The sequence below is a fragment of the Aspergillus sydowii genome (assembly GCF_001890705.1).
Source record: "Aspergillus sydowii CBS 593.65 unplaced genomic scaffold ASPSYscaffold_15, whole genome shotgun sequence".
NCBI lineage: Eukaryota > Fungi > Ascomycota > Eurotiomycetes > Eurotiales > Aspergillaceae > Aspergillus > Aspergillus sydowii.
In genome coordinates, this window is record NW_024467873.1 from 887,248 (window position 1) to 902,100 (window position 14,853).

The window sequence follows — 14,853 nt, forward strand, 5'->3', positions numbered from 1 at the left end:
CCTGTTCTCTTCGTGTTAGTGGATACTCTTATTACTTCACTCGAACTGATGAAACATAGTATAGAAATTATGAGGTTCAATTTTGATCCTACTTACTTCTGTCGGGTGAAATTATTGCCCGAGACTATCCGCAGCTAAGCTTGCTACTGGACCCTACGCCATCACAACGATCGTTAAAAACCCTGGGTTCTTCGGCACGATGGTGGTCGTTCGGGTAATCAGTATATGGTGTAAAACACGTACCGAAGTCAATGGATCTGATCTTCCTTGTCTTAATGCGTCGACTCCAAGGGCCCGCAACTCCAGAGCTACAGGTGGCAACATTAGTGACAGATTGCTCATTGGCACCTGGCAAATAATGCCCTAGTAAGCTAACTAGGTGTTCCCGGAAGTTGTCACATAAAACCCCCTCAACAATGGCGCCGCCACGGGGATATATTGAATAAGGACCTCTTCTGCATTTGGACTCGAGGAGCCTAGGCATCAAGCACACTATCCAGACGGGCCATGCGGGTGGTACATCCTTGTTATCTATATTTACTTATGTACAACAAACAGTATGCACATTCTCATCCCCATTATCTTTATACATCCCAGTCCGCCGGCCTGCCCTTTGGCACGGTCAGGCATTCGGAATAATCGAAAATGAGAATTAAGTGCGCTAAAAGAAGACTACGTCGTCGGCAGCTAGGTGCAGTCCGCACTGGCCTGGACTCGATGGTTACGAACTTACGCCATCCATTGATAGATATTGAGGACTTTCCATGCGTGATTGGGAAGCCTGCTGACATTTTCTACTCCGTGGACATGTAAGTAAGTCACACCACATTGCTAAATAGAGATAGTGGTCCAGATACGCCGAAACGCCAGCACATCAATACATAGAAATCAGCCTACGATGACGCTGAAAGTGGCTACCATATACGCTTACCTGCCATCAGCATGGATCCCTGCAGTGCGTGGAAGCAAAAAAAGTTCTATGGTGGTCAATTGAAACTAATTTAGTCAAAGCTACCAAAAGCATGGGGATGGTAGTCAGCCTACCTCTTGGGGATGATATTCAGAAAAAAGACACCGATTTATCCCTGGCCTCATTCCTTGCCTTGGGTCATCACAAAGGAGCAATATTTGCCCACGCGTCTGCATGGGTTGTTGCAAGTTGCTCCGTAGGTTCTAGTACCATCATGATGGCAACCTAAGCAAAGGTAGTACAGAAAGAAGCAAAACAACCGAGCGTATCGATGACTGAAGAACTATTGCAACAGGACCCGAGCAGATAAACCCGACGAAGAGGAGAACCCAATGAGGAATTAAGAATCCATGGGCCGGGACATACGCGGAATATGCGGGAAAATTGACAATGTTTCTCCCACCTCGTGGTGCTGCGAGGATGGACCATCGATAACTCGTTGGCGCGGGAAATCCCAGCCACATCACGGATCTTCCCTGAGCTGCTACAAGGATCCTCCATTTTTGAAGCAGCACAGAAAGCCCCGGGCTATGCAGTCGGTCGATGAGAAAACGCCTGTTCCAGGCTGTATCGGACTTTACGAGCTGCTGTCATAGAGGGGCCAACAATTAACGGCCCCAACGCACAGCGTTATGGGCGTTCCCAGCCCGATACGACTTCATACAACTTCATACAGGCCCAATCAATTCATGTGGGATATGTACTAGTATACTCAAACACTGTAGCCCCAAAGGGATTAACGAGGCGTTGAGCTGTGGAGCACTAGGTTAACTCTTGGTTAGGGCACTGGCTCGTCACTGTAGAAGGCGGACGCCAGCTTGCTTGAACGAGCAGATGTGGGCGTACCGGTGGCCCTGGTACCCAGGTAGCCAATGAACGAAATGACGTGCTTTCTTCTTCCCTAAGTAATCATTCCATACTCAGTGTTTCTGCAAACCCTTCCAGGCTCTGCTGCTCGAGATGCTTGATCCTGGTCAGTTTTATCAAGCCTTGGACGCTTCTGTTCCTGTTTAGCACGCCTGCTGCAGCCTCACTGGTCGTCGTCGTATTGACGGACGCTCTTTGCAGAGCACACTGTTGGTCTTGATTTTGGGGTTTGATTTCATTTTTCTGCATCTCGTCGTGATTGTTTGCTACCAATCTCTCTCGCCAATCCTACATCTCCTGCCTGTCGTTTAGACCTACCCCTCCTTTCCAGTCCCCTGTTGTTGTATCACATGTGAGCAGAGACAAGAACTAGGCCTAGCAATCCAGGAATTTCTATTTCCATCTGTCCTCTGCATTGTCGCCCACCCAGAGACTAATTGATTGCCACCTTGCATCACTACTGTCCATTGGATATGCATAGCAGGAACTCCAAGAAGAGAAGGGGGATGGGGTGAAGTGGGGGAAAATAGAAAAATAACACAGTGGTAATGAAACCGAGTTATTAAAGACGTAGGGCATGTCGCGTTTAAATATAATCCTGTATCCGTCCATTCGGGTCTTGATACCAGCCTACGAAAACTAAAATCTCCTCCACATCTATTTTGTTCAAGGAAATCGGGCTTGCCTCTCTCTCATCATACAGTTCCCAGTAGGGCTACATTGGTCTTTCCCGCAAACTTAGACTCGACGCCACCTTAGCTTATAAAGGCCCCAGGAGAAACCAAACATACATACAGAGGCCTGTGAAAGCATTGCTCGCCAGGAGGGGGGATTAAGACGACCACCTCTCAGGCAACGTCGGACCGAGAGTATTTTCGAGTTCGGATATTCAATTAGGCGTACAACGGCTCTAGACAACGCAGCAATGAGTGGCTTCCATAGGCGCGGTAATGACAGTCATGAAGGGTACTTCATCAACCCTCACATGTCATTACCCATCCCGGGCAGCCACGGAGAGAGCCATGATTTCGAAGCAGGCTCCTATCATTTCCCTCAACATAACTTCAGTTCATATGCATCTCATTTTAGCTTGCCCTATAGCCATACAGGCATAACTTCTCACCATTCACCTGGAGTGTCAATGCCATCAATTCCTGACCAAACACCCCTACATCACCCGTCGACGCAGTGTATGCCACAGCCGCGTTATCTCCAAGGGCCCGCGTACCTCCATCTACATGAAGTATTAGCCGAGACGGAGTTCGAGAGCCAGGACTCCAGGAATGAGGACACAATGCTTTCAGAGCCAATCACTCCCCACCTAGAAGGTTTTCCAAATGTCACGGAATTTGATAAACTTGTCAAAAGGTAAGTCAGGTGCCCAGGCACATCGGAGTAGGTAGGAATTGGGCTCACAATGAGATTTGGACAGTTATGTGGACGATTTATCTGTGAAAAAGCAAGACAAAGCCCTAATACACGCCAAAAGGGCGCGAAACATAAGAACTGTTCTGATAGATCCTAAGGATACAGCTATCGAATCAGCCCAATTTCGGTATGGCACCGCTCCCTCCGGCCTGATTATTCTCTGTCTCGTTAGCATGGGAATTTCCAGACTAAGCAGCAGTATTAGGTTCTGGGTGAAGAAAATGTTTAAACTCCAGGTGATTGGAGGTAATACCTCAGATGTCCGTAAGCCACACCAGTCTGGAGTGACACGAGAGGCCATACTAATAGTATTTATTGTCTCATCCAGTGCAGGCGCATGATTTGCCATGAAGGCAAGCCTGTCGCCGTCAGAGAAAAGCTGTTCAAGATACTCACAAAGGCGCACCAACAATGTCAACATGGGGGTCGGGATAAAACTTCTGCCCAAGTCCGGCAAATATACTCATGGTATGTGACTGGTCACAGCTGGAGTTAATCCAGCATCTCGCGACAGAAGCAGGTCCACAACTTGAACACCCAGCTGACCTCACTTCCCCAAAGGGTTCCCAAAGAGCTGATATCCCGTTTTGTAAAAATATGCCCGACTTGCCAAATCCGCCGCGGGACCGCGCGTGTGACACCCCCTAACTCGAGAAGAGGCTCGCCTTCTCTCAAAGTATCCTCCCGCTCTTCAAAATTTCCCTCGCCACCAGTAACAAGACGCGAGTCAGCCATTGCTGGACCGGTTTCCCTGGAGAAAATCCAGATGGAGTGTTTTCACCAACAAAACAACTGGGTAGAGCCGGGTCGCAAGTCACATCGGCACGCAAGCTTGAGTATTGGGCCCGTGCGATCAATTAGCGGCGGAGAACTTGGTCAGCTTCCAGGCCCGATTTCCGCAAACTTGAATCACTTCCAAAATGACATTCCAATGTCGTCGCTTCAAATCAATTATAACACCGGATATTCCAGTACACAAGGACCATCCACCCACCGAGATCTCTCTTGCTGATGCCTGTTTCATGAAAACCCAAGGCCTTTTCGCAGCAGTGGAAGGGATTTTGTGATCATAGATGCATTTCCCCTTTTTTATCCACATTAAAGAGGGAGGCCGGGTTTTGATTTGGTCGATATAATGCGGTGTCTTCGCGGCTTAAAAATGAACGCCGATCAGCGCCGATAACTCGACGCTCAAACATCGCCATTCTAACTCCTATCGCTATAAAACAATCGTTTCTCTTAAACGTTGCCTTTATTGTCCTGGCGTTGGGGTCTCAGTCTAAGTAAAAGCCGCAAGGTGGTCAAAGAATTCGCATTGATTTTAGCTCCATCATATAGTACATATAACCAGGAATAATGCCTAACTGTTGTATCGCCACTTGACACATACCATTGGGATGGCACACAACGACTGGCGAGGATATTATTTTCAAAAAAGGATTATCTTTCGGCTCTGTCTTCCCGGGTCAAACCTTCTCATGCAAGATGTCGTAGTCATTAACCCCCGGCAGGTGCCAACGCACCTGAAATTTCTTGTACGTAAAGCGGCATGCTCTTACCAATGTACGTATATATCCTTCTGCGGACCAGGCCTTTTTCCTTTAGACGGGAAGAGAAAATTTCTTGCCTTTCATTATCCTGGTATGCAGGTCAATGATTTGGCGTATTGTATAGAAGGGGTTAAACCTACTTCGTGTAGTAAATGTAGAAAAAGTCGGAATATAGAAGGGTCTGAATGACGCCCGCTACGACCGAAACAGGGTCCAGATGACCTTCTGAAAAATACCGGTATATCCAGTTTGGGATGTAAAAGGCCCTGTATATACCGAGTGCGAATAAATAATGGGTGGTTATAGTATCTGCCTCTCCAGTACGTTGAAGCATAAAAAGCTGAGGGAGGATTGCCACGGACTCTAACCAAATCGAAAAAGTCCAGAGAATCTGCCACAAGTCAACATCAGCCAGGTGTTAAAAGGGAAATTGACACACTTCCGAAATACTATAGTCATGTGTGAAGAAAAGTGCGAGGATTGCACTCGAAGCAAGCAAGTATTGCACCTTGAACGTGTCCAGGTTCGGATCATGTGTAGGTCGATAATCATTGAGCATAAGGTAAATAATGTACCCCGACGACCCGATAAATAATATTTTGAAGGTCGTATTGTACAGCGAGTCGGTAAATGCCCAAAACAAATCTAGCGTCTTTATTAGCAGTTGCAACAAGGATCATAGATTTGATGCCCTGGAACCCACCAAGATAACGAGTCACGAACACCATCAAGTACAAGGCTTGTGATTTGAAAGACAGCCCCGAGCAGCTCTGGGATCTATGATTAGTTTACGCGTAGCAAATCCCAAATGGGCGCACGCACACTCGACGACTTCATCTTCTGTAGCAGAACGAAGATTGAAGCAAGATGGGAGAAATCGGCTAATAAATCGTCAGGACCGCTAGTACCAGCAATTTGACCGCACTCACCCAGTAACCTGAAGATATTCATCGTGCTTCTCGTAATGTTTGCTTTGTGGGCGAAGGCAAGTGCGCAAGAGCAGGTAATTGAGGTTGCTGTCGATGAAGTAATGAGTACAGACACTGATCCGAGAGTAATTGCGTTACCCGGCAGTTAGATCGTTCATCAAATTTCGTGTGAAGGGTTGATTCCATTTAGGTCTGCGAAGGAGAGATGAATGTTGACACGAAGCCTCTTGGAGTTCAAGATGCGCGACCGCGCCAGACGGATTGGGTGAGCCCCACATTTACGCCGCATTTCCCAAGCTTGGGAATTGTCGATTTACAACCTAGGCCCGGGTACGTGACTACATAATTAATAGGCCCAGAGACTAATGCAGGCACGACTACGTAGTACAACTGATGCTATTTGATTTTTATTCGCATGTAGAACCCGTGTGTAGCAATAATAACAGTTTTTTATTTGGAAATTTTTTGGGTCCTTTAAAAGCCCTATCCCCTAGGTTCATCTGGGGCTCAAAAATCAAAAGCTCAGGAACACTCGATCGGACCGCATTAAGAACAAAACTGCTCCGAGCTAAACGCTACGCGAACCACGCCCAAAAGAAGTTACATGTTGAAATCAGTCCGCACGTGGTTGAAAACATTAGTGTTGTGACGATGAAATGAAGTATCAAAACAATGCCCTGCCAAGTGTACCTTCAGTGTCAGTGATACATTGCAAATGTCCTTCAGCAAGTTCGCTCTTCAGGGCACAAATAGAGCTCTCCCGATCCAGCTTATCCCAATCCCTTAACCCAGCACGCTTCAGCTTTTGGCTCTCTGCAAACTGTTCGAAAAGTCGACCCCTATCTGCGTCAAGCTGAGAAAGGCGCTTTTCCGTCATACTGTCAAGCTCCAATGGATGGAGCCTACCTCCAGGAATGATGGTATTGAGACCTACAAGAAACCTGAAGTACCTTGGGGTGTGAGGAGACGGGGTACTGGAAACACTGTTATGATGGCACGAACGGGGGCGTTGTGGTTCGACACCAAGAGCTGGTAATTGGCTGCCTCGAGGAGCAGTGGGCGTTCCATGTGACCCAGCAGGTGCAGGTCCACGGCGTATCTGCGTAGTTGTCCAACCACTGTCTTTGAGAATTGAGTTTCCACGTGGCCTCGTCGGGGCAGACAAAAGGGAAATGTTCGATGCGCGGGGATGCGATGCAAAGGTCTTGGGACCATGTGGCGGTCCTGGTGGAGGTGATTTGTGGTTGCGCTTATTTGTGAACGCCTTTGGCTGACTTGGAGCATTACTCGGATATGATGCTTTGATGTGATTTGACCTACCCTGTATTTCAGGCAGTGGGGATGGTCCTGTATCGTCGTTACTGGGCAGTGACTTCCCAAGTATTTGCTCTCCAGTTGGTGAATCAATCCTGCCCTCCGGAGTGGTCAATTTACTTTTTGTTGAGGGCGTAGGATCATTCTGGGCTGGCGAGTCTCCCCAGTCTCTAGAGCGACGACGACCCAGAAGATGGCTGGCAGGTGGTGACCGGCTTCTATTGCCTCTTGAAGGGGTATTGTTCTTATTGTCGCTGGGAGACGACCGCCTTGAGTTGGACATGGAGCCAGGGGCAGAAGGTCGCTTGGTGTGTGTATCATTTGGGGATTGGGACCGTCGCCTTTGCCCCAGATATCGGTTGCTAGTAGCGTCTCTACGGCCCTTATAAAAAGGGCTCCGGGCACGAGTTGTCGTCGGCGGGCGCTGATCGTCTTCGAATGATGGTCCACGTCTCAGAGGTGACCCAGATCTCGTGTGTCGACCAGCAGAAGGCAGATAACGCTCCTTCCTATAGTACCCGTAATCGCGGCCTGCGGCAGATGAATCCCTTGCCGGCCTAGAGGTTGAGGTACTCTGGTTCCATCCAGCATCACGAGCCCGATCTTCCCCGAACGGAGACCTTGGCCGTCTTGAAGATGACGCAGGGGATCTGGGCCTCCCATCACGACGAGGGGAGAATCGGCGGGGTACGTACGTCTTCGAATACGAACCAACACCAGTATCCCTATTATACAGCTGCGGACTTCGTGAACGGCGCCTATATGAAGGCGGCGAACGGGTTCTCGGGCGAGTATACGGCCGACCAGTAGATGGCGCCCACGTATCGGCAACAAGGCGACTAGGGGGTGAGCGTATCCGGGGGGGGGACCTGCTGCGACGACTGTATCCTCGAGAGCTTCCTGGGCGATAACTCTCTCCGCCACGGTGATCATCAAATCTGTAACAAATACCATGTTCAGTATATGGGATAGACAAACCGTGACATAGGGTAAACAAACCTCCTTGTACGCTCCCAATCCATCTGTGGCGTTCGTGTCAATTTTGAAGGAAAGAGAAGCGGCTTGGGCACCTAACTGGGGATGTTCGAGTTGACCGGGTCAAGCGCTAAACACCTGACATGGCAAAGTGCCACACGGATTTCCGAAGACGATCCACTGACAGAGTACTCGTACAGCTACAGTACGTACTCTGCATGTGTTCGGTGTAGAACAGTATAGCCTCCGAAGTCCGGAAGGTTGCTCAGGTAAACTGCCTCGAAAAATATCAAATTACGAGGTTTTGGTTGGGCTCGTTGTCCAGCCACTGGTAATTAGTTGACAGGTGTGGCAACAATGCTGAATCATCTTTGCCAGAACGGATTGCGGTGGACCACTGCAACTGTACTCAGTACGTTCAGGGTACACGGCGAAAAAAGCTTAAATGGATGTGGATAGTACTATCTACCTTCTTACATACGTGGTACCATCGACTCCGTCGTCCACGAGTCCGGCATTGGCCCTGCCCAGAAAGATAAAAGACGCATCGAGACTGCTCAGAAACTGTTTGGTCTGTTTTGGTTCATCCATTCAGACCTTGGCACCTTGCCTAATTTAGTGCTATGCGACGCGCCCAAGTCCAGGTACCGTACTAACCCAGAGCCTATACTAGTATAACCGACGTTATATTTCTCTCCATATATTAACAAAAAAAATAACTCATAGCTTTGCTCTTTCCCACGATCCAGTTCGCAGACTTACAACAAGATATGACCGGTACGTATCTATCTATGCTCGTACGACGACAAGGGTTGATTGTCCGTCAAAAAGTAAATCCTACGGCTTGTCTGTCCCATGCATGAGCTTGGATGCGACAATATCCTTGATTAAACCGTCATTTTTTAGGGCCTGTTGAGCCGCCTTATTCCCAGCAATTGTTTTGTTTGAACCCTGACCAGATCCAAGGTGCTTATTGCTCCATCCCCAACCCGTGAGGTAAACACCGATAAAAAAAGTTTGCATACCTCCCTCATGCTGTAAGGGCTTCCTTTCATCAACATACTTCAGTTTGACGCCCTTTCCCATTATTTTTTTGGCAAGCTCTTCCTTGGCCCGTGAGGGTGCATGCGATTCCTCGATGGTTGCAAGTTTTGGGGACCATAATTGTGAGAGCCACTTTTCGGCAATATCATAGCCATTGGGATGTGATAGTACAACAGCAGCCACGTAGGCCTCGAAGATGTCCCCTTTCGTTTTGATCCACCGCTTCGGCTGGCTTGAATAATCATGCGGAACTGAGGCTCTTTTGTCGATCCCATATTGGGTGGTATACTCGGCCAGGGTTTCGTTCTTGACCAGAATCTCCCTAATCTGTGAAATTCGGCCAGATGGTATCTGCTGGAATTTGTCCCAGATAAGTTTTGTAGCTATGAGCTCTATATATGCGTCGCCAAGGACTTCAAGCCTATCATAACTTGTTTTTGGATCTTTGCTCACTCCCGGGTGTGTAAAAACCGCTCTTTCAAGTTCCTCGTCAATAATTCGGGGCAATTGTGGCAGGCTAGAACTTGATGATAAACTTGTCGGCATATCACGATCATGACAGATATTTGTAGTTGGTTTGCTGGAAGTAGACGCATGCCGTAGAGCTTGCCTAAAGTCCTTGGTCGCTTTTAAAATGACTGGGCTGGGCTTAACAACACTATCTTCAGATGTTGCGATAATTTTGTCGACTAAATTGAAAATATTTTGTACATCGTTGGCAAATTCTGTGTCTGATAAGAATCCCTGCAAAGGGGCCGTATTGGAACTATGATCAATATGGTTTTTCTAGTCCAAAGTCAGCACTGGCGAAGAGTTTCAATTTTGGAGGTGTTAACCTTCGCCCTTGTCAGTATTGAATCACCACGATGCGATGAAAAGACTGACTTGCGCTTCTTATCCATAATGATTGTCAAGACAGGGTGCAGCTGCTGGGTCGGGGTTTCTAAGGGCTTCCTTGAAAGTCGGCTCGGCATGTCAGTGCGATAAGATCACGTGATATTAGATAACAACTCATTTGTCTATCTGTTCCTGAGATAATTAGTAACTTCGCCGAACTTACAAAATCATCTTTACCCCCAAGATGGCAGGACAGTACAGCCGATTGTTGGACTTAGCGAAGGTATCTAGTGGCCATGTTCCTGTCCTTCTGTATCATTACAGTTTTGAATCTGACGGTTTAAATTAAACAGGTTCAATGCCGAGTGTTTTCCCTGAACTTCAACCCCAATGGGCTACGGCTTGGTAATAAAGTTTTGCGACAGAGACTACGAGGTCCAACATTAGCATCATGGTACCCCAAGAAAGTCGTCTCTTTCCGAGATCTACGAACAACATGCAAATCGCTGGGTCTGACAACTTTTGACGAGGCCGAAGATGACAGGGAAGAGGCTATCCAGATGTGAGTCTATTCTGGTCCTGTGACGGTGCGCCCTACTTACATTTTGAACCAGTGCGAAGTTGAGAGGAAAGGGAAGACCGAAAAAGAAACGAACTGCTGCAGGTAGGGCCGTTGCTTTTCTATTTCGCCAATTTGTCGCTTTCAATGTTACTGACTGTCTTTTTAGAGTCACGAAGTGCCAAGAAGAAGAAATAAGCTTGGTTTATTATATTAGTGTTTCCTGTACAACAAGCATGACCAGTGTCATTAATAATATTATATTATATTAAAGTACTTGTAATACTATAGTAGTTATCTCTATTATAGCTTATAATTATAGAACCAGCTCTATAAACTTATGTTATGCACTGCTATATGCGGGCGCCGGGCATGTGTGCCTGAGATAAACTGCAGCTGCCTCACAGCTATTATATAACATAAAGATATATATTATACTACTAACTCTCTGCTAGGAGAACTAGTAATTAGTTTTATATAATATATAAGCTATTTTTTATTAATATTATATCTTTATCATTATTCTAAAGCTATTAGATTAGTATTATAAATTTATAATTCTAATTATTTATCTTTTAGAGACTTAATATATAGTTATAATAGAATCATGGACCTAAATTTAGAGATAAGTCTAATGTTATAATAAGTAGATACAGGTAACTCTAAAAATATAAAATAATAAAATAATATAAAATTCTAACATAGTAAAGGAAAATAGGGACTAAAAAAATAAAATAATAATAATATTATAAATATTTTTTTATTTTTCAAAAGTTTTATAAATATTTAAAGAAATTATAGAATTTATTAAATAAAAAAATAATTATATAAATAAGATTTATAATATTATAAAATAAACAAATAAAGCTATAAGTAATACTAAGTATAAATAATAAAATTATAATAATAAATATAGAGATATTATTCTAAGATCTTTAAGATATAAAATAATTAATACTAGAAATCCTATACAATAATTAATTTATAAAAATAGATTATTTAATAAAAAAAGTTCTTAAAAGAATAATTATAGATAAAAGAATTTATAGGCTATAATTTATATAAATATTCAACTTAATATTTTTGTATAATTTTTTTTAAGTATTCTTAAAATATTATAAAAAAAATTAAAAAAATACATCAAATATTATTACTTTTATTAGTATCTAGTTATATAATTAAAAAAGTATATAAACTACTTTACTATAATCTTTAATATAAAGAGACTTTAGTAACATACTACTATATATCATTAATAATTTAGAGATATTATGAAAAGAAGTAATAATTTCTTATTATAATATAAGATAATAAATATTTTAATTAGTATATAAATTTATATAATATTTAGTAAAATTTCTAGATAATTATCAGGAAATATGGATATTATCAGCTAATGAACCTACTGCACCACAGCTAGCGCTGTGATAACAGTAGAATAATAATAAACCAACCCAGTTATATCAGGGATATGATGCTAGGATAAATTAGGACTACAGTAGTATTACTACTTGCTCTGATATATAGTATTAATAATACTAGAAGAAAAGGTATTTAAGGAACTATTATTACTGTATCTAGAGTACTACTCTTTATTTATTATTTTTAAAAGTATAACTAGTCTATATTTTAATATTATTTAAGACTATTATATATTTCTATTTTCTTTTATTAATATATTTATTAAAGACTCTTTTCTACTTATTTTAAAAATATTCTTAGGACTAACTAGACTTAAGAAGGATTAGTAAACCTTATCTAATAATAATAGATCCTTAATTTAAAAGAAAAGAGAATATCTATTATTATTATAGATAATAATATAAAAACTACTATTACTAAAATAGCTATCTATAAACTAACTAATATTAGAAAGATTATCTAATTTAATAATATAGTTAACTTACTTATAAGCTAAATTAACTTACTTTAAATATTTAAGAAAATTAAGATAAATAAGATGGAAACATTTAAAAATAAATAATCTATTTTAAGAAAATATCTAACTTCTATAAATATATATATTTATATTGATAATCTTAAAAATATAGATAAATTAAATAAGATTATATTCACTAGAATCTATCTAAGAGAACTAGTCTTTAATTAATTTAAATTGTATATATAAAACTTCTAGGATAATCCTAAGCTAGATAATTAAAAAGACTTAACTAATACTATTTTTAATAATTATAAAGATTTTAAAAAATAAATTACTAAAGTTTTTGAAGATTCTAATACTAAAAAAATTACTAAATAATATACATATACTCTAAAGTAAGAATTAAATATAAGTATTAGAGAATTTATCTTAAAATCCTAATAAATTATATTAAATCTTAACTAGAAAGATAAATATTAAGATCTTAATTTAATATAATTTATTAGAATTTTAAAATTTTAAGCCTGAAATTAAGAATATAATAATATATATACTAAATAAATCTAATATTTTTAATAAGATAATTAATATAGCTTCTAGAATTAAGAATTAACTAGTTAAATAATACTATAAATAAAAGTAATAATAAGACTAGTTAAGAATAAACTAATTTAAATACTTGAATTACTAAGATTAAGATAAAGATATAGAAATATAGCTAAATACTACTATTATTAATTCTATAATTAAAGAAAATAGTAAGAATAAGAAGAAGTTTACTAGAAAGTACTTTAACTATAATAAAATTAGTTATATAATATAATATTATTAAATAAAAAAGTAAGGATTAGCTATCTATAATGTATAGATTAATATTACTTATATAATAACTAAATTAATAATAAAAGTACTCTAGAATAATAATACTCTAAGTACTACTAGATAGAAAAAGAATAATCTAAAAAAATGTCGCATACTTATACTATACTTTATACTATACTTACCATGACATGGATCCTCCTGGTTGTTGGTTCTACTGTTCTTCTGGGTGTTATATGGTTAGTCTCTATAATTAACTATATAGCTCCTGTCTTTTAATAGCTCTGGTTCCTGCTTTTATTTAGTTTAATAACTAATTACTAATAAATTATATTAAGCTAATATTAACTTACTATAATTAGTAGTATATTCCAGATTAAGCTAGGATAGCCTGTTTAATATAATTATTTAAATTACTTATTTTATTTAATAACTGAAGTTATTATTTTATTACTTCTATTAATTTTATCTTTTTTATAGATTTATTATTAATCTAGTATTCCTAATTATTAGTTTATATAAACCTATATTCCTATCTCCACTAATACTAGTATAGTCTATAAAATATATTTTAGAGCTAGTATATTAGCTAGCTATATTTAAATATTATTCTATAAATATAGATATTATTAAATTTAATAGACTAACTATCTATTTTATTAAATTTTTTATATCTATATATTCTCTATCTATCTCTACTAAAAAGTTATTACTGAATCTTATAAGCTTATAAAGACCTTAAAAATTATTAACCAGCTAGAATATCTTAAATAGATTACTATACTATATTATTAGTTAAAGCTAATACTATAGATTCTTAATAAGTACTTAGTTATATATCCTATTTAGTTTCCTGTTCCACCTCAGTCTTATTAAATATATTAAAAGATAAGTTATATATTATTAATAAATATAAATACATGCCTGAACATACTATTAATTAATAATTATATAAATTAAATATATTTACTTTACTTAATATATCTTATAGTAAATTACCTAATAATTATCTTATTTTTATAGATACTTCTATTATATCTATTAATCTTACTCTTAAAGGAGCTTCTAAGACTAATATAACTATATTATTAAATATAGTATTATCTAAAGATCTATTAACTAGATTATTAACTATCTATTATACTATATATAGCTAGCTCTATATTAAGTATCTTTTATAAAAATATCTCTTATTAATTCTCTTATTCTTTACTAGATATATATCTAACTATTCTTATAGTTATATTTTTGATTAAATATTCTAAGTTATTATTTATTTTTATTTAAAAAATATTAGCTAAGATACTAATTCTATTATCTATATTTATCTTATCTTTACTAGAAGTATTACTATAAACCCGACTAGATTCTTACTTTAGGTTCAGTAAATTATTATATTAATATAATATTATAGATAATATCTATCTTAGTTACTAAGAATTAATAATATTAAGTTTAGTAAACCCTACTAGTTTTATTAGAGATACTAAAATAAGAAATACTAGTTCTTCTAGTCTATTACTTATTAATCTATTTATACTAATCTAAAATAACTAAGCTAATATAAATTAACTAATATATTAAAATTAGAAAGATACTAATTAATATCTTATATAATTTAAAGAAAGATTAAATAGAATCTACAAAAATTATTAATACTATATTAAAGATACTAGGAA

The 14,853-nt window shown here is 39.4% G+C and overlaps 7 protein-coding genes across 7 annotated transcripts; 4 read left to right on the forward strand and 3 right to left on the reverse strand.

Annotated features, from left to right (window-relative positions):
• The first annotated feature begins 979 nt into the window (after positions 1-979).
• On the forward strand, positions 980-1,857 carry ASPSYDRAFT_50773 (uncharacterized protein). Its single transcript, XM_040848146.1, has one exon. It carries the CDS (start codon positions 1,321-1,323, stop codon positions 1,564-1,566), a length of 246 nt encoding a protein of 81 aa, XP_040697809.1. The 5' UTR covers positions 980-1,320; the 3' UTR covers positions 1,567-1,857.
• ASPSYDRAFT_50774 (uncharacterized protein) lies at positions 995-1,504 on the forward strand. The gene has a single exon (XM_040848147.1). The coding sequence runs from the start codon at positions 1,023-1,025 to the stop codon at positions 1,197-1,199; it is 177 nt and encodes a 58-aa protein (XP_040697810.1). The 5' UTR covers positions 995-1,022; the 3' UTR covers positions 1,200-1,504.
• A 905-nt stretch (positions 1,858-2,762) lies between the features above and the next one.
• Positions 2,763-4,277, forward strand: ASPSYDRAFT_36228 (integrase zinc binding domain-containing protein; the record flags this gene model as incomplete). The annotated part of the gene is made up of 4 exons (XM_040845404.1): positions 2,763-3,205; positions 3,270-3,529; positions 3,619-3,733; positions 3,767-4,277. The coding sequence occupies 4 exons, from the start codon at positions 2,763-2,765 to the stop codon at positions 4,275-4,277; spliced, it is 1,329 nt and encodes a 442-aa protein (XP_040697811.1).
• Positions 4,278-4,788: 511 nt separating this feature from the next.
• On the reverse strand, positions 4,789-6,027 carry ASPSYDRAFT_50781 (uncharacterized protein). The gene is made up of 6 exons (XM_040848149.1): positions 5,745-6,027; positions 5,638-5,696; positions 5,519-5,585; positions 5,255-5,460; positions 4,956-5,206; positions 4,789-4,903 (listed from the first exon to the last, which is right to left on the reverse strand). The coding sequence occupies exons 1-6, from the start codon at positions 5,764-5,766 to the stop codon at positions 4,867-4,869; spliced, it is 642 nt and encodes a 213-aa protein (XP_040697812.1). The 5' UTR covers positions 5,767-6,027; the 3' UTR covers positions 4,789-4,866.
• Positions 6,028-6,134: 107 nt separating this feature from the next.
• ASPSYDRAFT_50782 (uncharacterized protein) lies at positions 6,135-8,361 on the reverse strand. The gene is made up of 2 exons (XM_040848150.1): positions 8,058-8,361; positions 6,135-7,996 (listed from the first exon to the last, which is right to left on the reverse strand). Exons 1-2 carry the CDS (start codon positions 8,078-8,080, stop codon positions 6,409-6,411), a joined length of 1,611 nt encoding a protein of 536 aa, XP_040697813.1. The 5' UTR covers positions 8,081-8,361; the 3' UTR covers positions 6,135-6,408.
• A 509-nt stretch (positions 8,362-8,870) lies between these two features.
• Positions 8,871-9,979, reverse strand: ASPSYDRAFT_161738 (ribonuclease III; the record flags this gene model as incomplete). Its single annotated transcript, XM_040843024.1, has 2 exons — positions 8,871-9,863; positions 9,914-9,979. 2 exons carry the CDS (start codon positions 9,977-9,979, stop codon positions 8,871-8,873), a joined length of 1,059 nt encoding a protein of 352 aa, XP_040697814.1.
• Positions 9,980-10,128: 149 nt separating this feature from the next.
• On the forward strand, positions 10,129-10,747 carry ASPSYDRAFT_50784 (mitochondrial 37S ribosomal protein mS33). Its single transcript, XM_040848151.1, has 4 exons — positions 10,129-10,197; positions 10,268-10,476; positions 10,529-10,578; positions 10,643-10,747. The coding sequence occupies exons 1-4, from the start codon at positions 10,159-10,161 to the stop codon at positions 10,669-10,671; spliced, it is 327 nt and encodes a 108-aa protein (XP_040697815.1). The 5' UTR covers positions 10,129-10,158; the 3' UTR covers positions 10,672-10,747.
• Positions 10,748-14,853: the final 4,106 nt, after the last annotated feature.